Raw genomic sequence first — 7,294 nt, 5'->3', positions numbered from 1 at the left:
AAAGAGTCATTATTGGGCGTCACAATTAATGTGACTGGCACCATTTGAGCTTTGAAGGGAAATTTCAACCCTTCGATATCCCCTAGGTCTAGGGTTGCATTCATATAGTACATCCAAATGTGATGAATTCTTTGGTTAAAACAAGAAAGTCTTTGACTAAATCATGCAACTAGCCTTAGCTAGGTCGAAGGGGTGCCTTGGATTTTTATCCTTGCCTTCCCCTTCGTCAAATGTGACTCCCGAACCTTTTTCGTTGGTTTATGTGGACTAGGAGTCGTTTAAAAGGGGTTTCTTTCTACCTTTTCCTTTAAAAATTTTTATTTTAGGTGACTTGGTACACCTTTTTTTTTTTTTTTTTAACAACCAAATCAGCTTTTATATTTATTCCAAAATCCCGAAAAATAGCAGAAATACAAAAAAGACTACCATCTACCTTGGATACCACTAACTACCCTGATACTAATCTAATGGACGGGCATTCCCTAGCATCCATGGCCAGACACCCGCGAACGTCCCTGGGCAACTGCCGAACTGACTCAAAAGCCGAACTTGTCCCACCTTGTAAGGCCGCTAACCTATCTGCCACCATGTTTGCTTCTCTGTAAATGTGGGTAACTGTGCCAACCACCTGCCTCAGCAGACGGCGAATCCGCCTCAGCAGATTGCAAAGCACCCACCCTCCCAACACCGACGAGTTGACCAGAGATACCAGCGCCGCCGAGTCTACCTCCACCAAAACCCCCTGAACCCCCCGTGTCACACATTCCCGCAACCCTTCCTGAAGCGCCAGCTCCTCAGCCCCCAAGACCCCCTTCTCCCCAAACTCTTTGTAAAACGCAAAAATTAACCTACCTTCCGAGTCCCGCAAAACCCCTCCTCCAGTCGCCCTGCCATTGATCACGCTGGCATCTGTGTTTAATTTGCTCCGATGGGACGGGGGTCTGTGCCAGGACACTACTGTTGGCCGCCGATGACGGATGCCCGGACTAGCCAGCCGTGCCCAAGTGTCCTCCATATCTCCATAGAATTGCACCTTTCTCAGCCTCCCCGCCCGGCCCATATCCTGTACGAAGTTGTCCACCTCCCAACTGACTTGCTGCGCAGAGAATGCCTGACCTTCGAAGCGAGCCTTGTTTCGTCCCTTCCAGAGGAACCACCATATCAGAACCGGAAGGATACATCGGATATGAAAGACCGGCAACCGTGGAAGTGATGCAGCCTATTTCTTCCACAAACTTTCCAGCCCCTCAATTGGTTGCCGCCCTACCCCAAACCTGTTCCCAAAATGCCCCCACACCTCCGTTGCCACGGGGCCATTGACAAAGAGATGTAGGACCGATTCTTTCTCTTCAAGACAACAAGAGCAGCGAGAGGCGAAAGGGATCCCTCTCTGCCGGATAACCGAATCCACCGGTACAAAACCTCTCAACAGACGCCAAGAAAACATAGACATCTTCAACATTACACCCCTACTCCATACCATCCCGTACATGGAGGATCTACCTTGACGCCTTCGACAACTCTCCCAAGCCGAGCTTAGCGAGAACCCCGCCGAAGACGAAGGAGACCACATGATTTGATCCTGACCCTCCAGGTCAAAGGGTACCTCAACTACCTTCTCCACAAGGTGCATCGGCAGCCACTGCAGGAGACGCTCCTTGTTCCACCCTTCCCGTCCCAAAAACTCAGCCACCAAGAAGTGAGGCCGGTCACCATCTGCTATTACCAGAGGCTGAAGAGGTCCCTGCTCGCACCAGGTGTCCAACCAGAAATCTACCATCCCTGGGCCAAGACTCCATACAATATTCGCCTCCGCCATCTCGCGTATACCGATAAGACGCTTCCATGTCCCTTTCGGTCTGATGGCTATCGCGTGACTCGGATGCTGATCCCCTATATACTTTGAGAACATATACTCCGCCCAAACCGACCTTCGCTGCCTCAGCTTCCACCACAGTTTACAAGAAAAGGCCTTGACCATGTCCTCCAAAGACCTCACCCCCACTCCACCCTCCTCCGTTGGAAAACACATTGACTCCCAGGACGCCCAATGAATTCTTTTATCCTGCTGATTTTTGTCCCAAAGAAACGCATTAAATACCCTTCCCAGTGTCGTCAAGACTGATTTGGGGGGTTTGAGCACTTGGAGTAAATACAATGGCATTGAATTCAGCACATGTTTAATAAGAATTAATTTCCCCCCTGTAGACAGCAATCTCGTACTCCAATGACTTACACGCGCCCGCACCTTTGCGACAATCCCATCAAAGGCTATTGATGCACTCCTGCCTCGAGAGATAGGGACCCCGAGATAAATCATCGGAAAGAAATGGCGTTGAAAACGTAGGATGCTAGTCACCAGTTGTACGTGCCCATCCGGTGTCCCTGACGGACAGACAAAGCAACTCTTGTCCACATTAATCTTCTGCCCTGAATACTGCTGGTAGATCTTAAAAAACTCTGCCACCTCCTCCAAACCTTCTCTCGACAATCTTGTGAACACAATGACATCATCGGCGAAAGCCAAATACGGGACTTTCATACCTCCGGTGTGGAAAAACCTATGACGACCCGCCTGGAACAAGGCCTCCAATCCCCTCCCGAAAAATTCCGCGACTAGTAGGAAAAGCGAGGGAGAAATAGGATCCCCCTGTCTGACCCCCCTTGTCGATTTGAAGAATCCCGCCTGCTCCCCATTGATGAGCACGGAAAACCAGTTGTTTGCCACCAAGCGAAAAATCAGATCCACCACGTTTTCCTCAAAGCCGAACTCCCTGAGCATGAATAGAAGAAAAGACCACTCCACTCTATCATACGCCTTTTCCATATCTAGCTTTAGCATTAGATTCGAAATTTCCAGTCGGCGATCCAACTCCTGCGCATGTTCCTGAGCCAACAAAATGTTGTCCATGATTTGCCGACCCGGCACGAAGCCGGACTGCCACGAGGAAATCAGTGCTGGCAGCAACCTGTTCAACCTGTTGGCCACAATTTTGGAGACAATCTTGGAGCTTACATTGCACAAGCTGATTGGGCGAAACTCCTGCCATGATGATGCCCCCTGCACTTTAGGTATCAACACAATCGACGTGTTGGTGATTCCCTTTGACAGCCATCCGCCTTGAAAGAAATCCTGGACCGCCGTCACCAAGTCAACCTTAATTATCTCCCAACACGCTTGATAAAATCCCGACCCGAACCCATCAGGCCCAGCGGCACTGTCGGTATGAATAGAGAAAACCACCTCACGCACTTCTTCCATGGTTGGCAGAAGCACCAAGCTCTCGTTGTCCTCCCGCGAGACCCTCGGCAGGGGGAAAGTCAGTGCCGGGTGACGATCCGTACTTCTGTCCGAAGTAAAAAGTTGCTCGAAGAACTGCACTGCCGACTCCTTAATATCCTCCGTCGATGTCAGCCACTGCCCTGCCGGACTTCTTATCCTGCCAATATAGTTAGCTGCACGTCGCTGCCTTACCACGGCATGGAAAAAAGCTGTGTTTGCATCCCCCTCATGAATCCATTTAACTCTTGATCGCTGCCTCCAGAAAGCACACTCAATTGCCAACTGATGCATGTATGCAGCCCTAGCCTCATGATAGTCAATCTTGGCCGCAGTAGTATGTTCCCTGTCATAACGCTCCTCCTTTGCCTTCATAATTTGGCCAAGCTCCACCACCCTGTCCCCAATGTTCCCGAAAACCTCCTTATTCCATACCCGCAACTTGCTTCTCACGGCTGCGAGTTTTCTATGTAGCTCAGGCATTGTTCGTACTGGGATACCCTCCTCCCATGCCCGTCTCACCAATCCCAAGAAAGCATCATGCCGCGTCCAAACATTAAGAAATCTGAAAGCCGCTGATCCCCGTCCCGCCATGCCACACTTAATCAATAGTGGAGCATGATCCGACCGACCCCTTGCTAGGTGCAGCACCTTTGAAATAGCATATTGTTCAGTCCAAGCGCTATTTGCCAACACCCTGTCCAGCCGTTGCCACACTGTCCCATTCGTCCATGTGAAAGGAGTCCCCTCGAAGTCCACCGGCGCCAGGCCACTATTAAATACTGCCTGATTAAACTCCTCCATGTTCCGAGCATTCGGAGGCGCCCCCCCTTGTCGTTCCGAGGCCTCCGAGATCACGTTGAAGTCCCCAGCCAACATCCAGGGAGATTGCCGTTCCCCCGCAAGCATCTCCATGATACCCCAAAGGGGTCTCCGAGCTACACCTGTGCAGCGTGCATAGACCGCTGAAAAGAAAACTTTACCCGTAGGGAAATTGAGTTCCATATCTACCAACTGATCCGCATGTGTGTTGAAAGCTATATGAAGCGGCAGCTCCCATAACACCCATATTTTCCTCTCCGCATAGGATGCTGCCGAGGAGCACCCTAAAAATCTTTGCACATATTCCAAACGTCCATCCTCCAACATAGGTTCCAACAAGACCAGAATTTTTATGTTATAATCATGCTTCATCTTTTTTAAATAACGAAGTGAGTCCTTTTTTGACGCACCCCGTATATTCCAAACCAAAAAATTAATGGGACTTAACATTAGAACGGAGTGCATACCTATTTCTTGAACCCCTACCCCTTGTCGCCGGGCCTTGTTGCCTCTCCTTATCTGCCCCATGCTACTGTCCAGCGTGTTCTGAAGCTGCCCCTCCGCCATCTTGCCCGTCCCTGCACTCCAGAACCTCTCCAACCTGCCCGCCTTCAAGCGACGCGTCAACTGCATCTGCGCCTGACGGAGTTCCTGCATTGACACCCACCTCTTAGCCTCTCCCCGCACTGGACTCAGCGACCTCGCTCCCCTGGGATTCCCCATCTCCAACAGCTCCTCACTCTCCCCTTCCAGGGCTGCAAAGGTATTACTGAGAGTCATCTCATCCCCCTTCCTCCCATCAGGCGCTAGCAGCAATGCTTGCAACCCCCGTGAATCTGGATCCCCTGCCCCTGCCTCCTCTATAACCGCCACTCCTAGCATATCTGTTGCCTGCCCCGCCTTGTCCCCTTTGCACCCCCCCTCCACTGTAGTCTGTTGAAACCCCTCCACTACCCCATCCTCACCTGTCCCCGGATTCACCCACCCCTCACCTGGAGCCGCCTTCTCCTGTTGAAACCCCTCCACTACCCCAACCTCACCTGTCCCCTTATGCACCCACCCCTCACCTGGAGCCTTCTCCTCCGACAACTCCCTCTGCCTCCCCCCTGTTCCCCCTCATCCTCCTCCCTCCCTTTCAGCCTACCATGGTCCCCGACAGCCCCCGAGGACGCCATGGTCTGCGCTGCAACTGGCTTGAGATCCGGAAACTTCTTGAAACAGTCCTGCTGAACATGCCCGAACCTCTCACAAAAGGAACAAAAGGCCGGCCACTTCTCATACTCCACTGATTGCCAGAACCCATACTCGTCGTCACCAATCCATAATCTTTTGACTGGTACGCGTGAAACGTCAATCTCCACCAGCACTCTCGCCACCGACGGCCGCCGTAAATTTCCCGTGGCCGCATCAATCTTCATCAGACGCCCTAGCACCGACGCCAGCTTCATGAGTGGATTCTTGCCAAAGAAAGGTAATGGCAGGCCAGGGAAGCTTACCCATACGGGGGCAATGGAAGCCTCCTTATTCGCTGTGAAATCCAGCGACCATTTGGAGATTGTCATGGGCGAACTCCTGATAAACCATGTCCGGCGCATGAACAGACGAGTATAATCCTCCTCTACTGTTGGTCTGAGCAAAACATGCTTAGTATCCAACAAGGCCACCGCACAGTCCCCCTTCAAACCAAGCGATAAGATGAACTTGCGCACCACCTCCATCGGCGGCCTGCTATAGGCAAATCTGCCCACCAGCGCATGCTCAAACGGACGTGCTAATTCCAAGATCTCTGCCCTCGAGATTCTGAAGGCTGGTTCTCCACGATATGTGGCAACAGCCCCCGGATTGAAACCGTCGACTTTGCCTCTGTCGGCTACCACCGCCGCAAAACTCAACGGCGGCTTCGACCTCCCCCCTGCGTCAGAACAGCCTCCGTGGCTGTCGCCCCCCCCCCCCTGCGGCACAGCAGCCGCCATGGCTGCGCTGTCTGCCAGCGTCAACCCTAACTTACCTTATTTAGCTGCAAAGAGTGTTTTGGCCGAGAGTGTTTTTAATACTGAAAAGAAGAATTAAGAACAAAAGTGACACATGATCCTTGGTACACCTTAACTCTATACCAAGTGGCGACTCCGTTTTTTTATTTCAAAACCCTTTTAAACTATATTTTTGGGTCAAATCGTCGCATTTTCAAGTCTCATTTAGACCCATATTTTTCTTCATTTTCTTTGTAAATCAAAAATTCATTTTTCAATAAAAAATTGAATCAAAAACCATTTTTTCTAAATTCACCTTTTAAAACCATTTATTTTTCTTATAAAAAATGGGGCGCGACAGTCTATACACAACCTCAAGCTACCATCTTTCTTTTTAACAAACAATACCGGAGCTCCCCACGGTGAATTACTTTCTTTTATAAAGCCTCGTTCTAAAAGGTCCTGTAATTGCAATTTCAACTCTTTCAATTCAACTGGAGCCATTCTATAAGGCATTTTAGAGATAGGTGCTGCTCCTGGAGTCACATCAATTTTCAAGGCTATCTCTCTTTCCGGCGGTAAAAACTCTAGTTCCTCAGAAAAAACATCCGGATACTCCTTTACTATAGGCACATCTTCCAACTTCACCTTATCACTAGGAGTATTTATAAGAAAAGCCAAATATCCTTGATCTCCCTTACTTGACATCTTTCTATCTCGAATCTCTGAAATAAGAGTAGATTAGGCTAGTCTATTCCTTACATCCAATTTTAGGGTTGCCTCTCCCGGAATACACAACTCTACCATTTTCGTCTTACAATCCAACTGAGCATGGTAGTGAGTTAATCAGTCCATTCCTAGGATGATATCATATCCCCTAATAACTAAGCTAATCAAATCGGCCAGTAATTTTCGCTCTCCAATCCATATCTCACAATCTCTATACACCAAGTTAGTAATTAAACTTTGATCCCCAGTAGGCATTCTAACCTCCAAGTCATACGGTAACTTAATTGGCTTCACATCTATTCCACTCATAAAGTCAGGGTTTACAAAAGAGTATGTTGCACCCGGATCAACACAAAAGAGTATGTTGCACCCGGATCAAAGGATCTATCAATATCAATAGAAAGTGACAAGTTCTTAAAAGTTCAACTCTTAAGAAATCGAAAATTTCAGATTCGCGCGATAAACTTGGTAAAATCAGATCTTGAACTTGGGA

At 49.4% G+C, this 7,294-nt stretch overlaps 1 protein-coding gene across 1 annotated transcript; it reads right to left on the bottom strand.

Annotated features, from left to right (window-relative positions):
- Window positions 1-448: 448 nt before the first annotated feature.
- On the bottom strand, window positions 449-6,075 carry LOC140007245 (uncharacterized). Its single transcript, XM_072049947.1, has 3 exons — window positions 5,170-6,075; window positions 1,298-5,110; window positions 449-1,141 (listed from the first exon to the last, which is right to left on the bottom strand). Exons 1-3 carry the CDS (start codon window positions 6,073-6,075, stop codon window positions 449-451), a joined length of 5,412 nt encoding a protein of 1,803 aa, XP_071906048.1.
- Window positions 6,076-7,294: the final 1,219 nt, after the last annotated feature.

This window comes from Coffea arabica, chromosome 5c (assembly GCF_036785885.1).
Source record: "Coffea arabica cultivar ET-39 chromosome 5c, Coffea Arabica ET-39 HiFi, whole genome shotgun sequence".
Taxonomy (NCBI): domain Eukaryota; kingdom Viridiplantae; phylum Streptophyta; class Magnoliopsida; order Gentianales; family Rubiaceae; genus Coffea; species Coffea arabica.
Note: the sequence above shows the minus strand (reverse complement) of the source record. Positions and strands in the feature narration are given on the sequence as shown.

Excerpts from the sequence above, each read along its gene's own strand:
- LOC140007245 (XM_072049947.1), bottom strand. The coding sequence starts at position 6,075 with ATGGCGGCTGCTGTGCCGCAGGGGGGGGGGGGCGACAGCCACGGAGGC. Across the intron at positions 5,111-5,169 it reads GTCGGAGGAGAAGGCTCCAG|GAGAAGGCGGCTCCAGGTGA; the intron begins GTGAGGGGTGGG and ends GGGTTTCAACAG. Across the intron at positions 1,142-1,297 it reads ATGGCCCCGTGGCAACGGAG|GGACGAAACAAGGCTCGCTT; the intron begins GTGTGGGGGCAT and ends TTCCTCTGGAAG.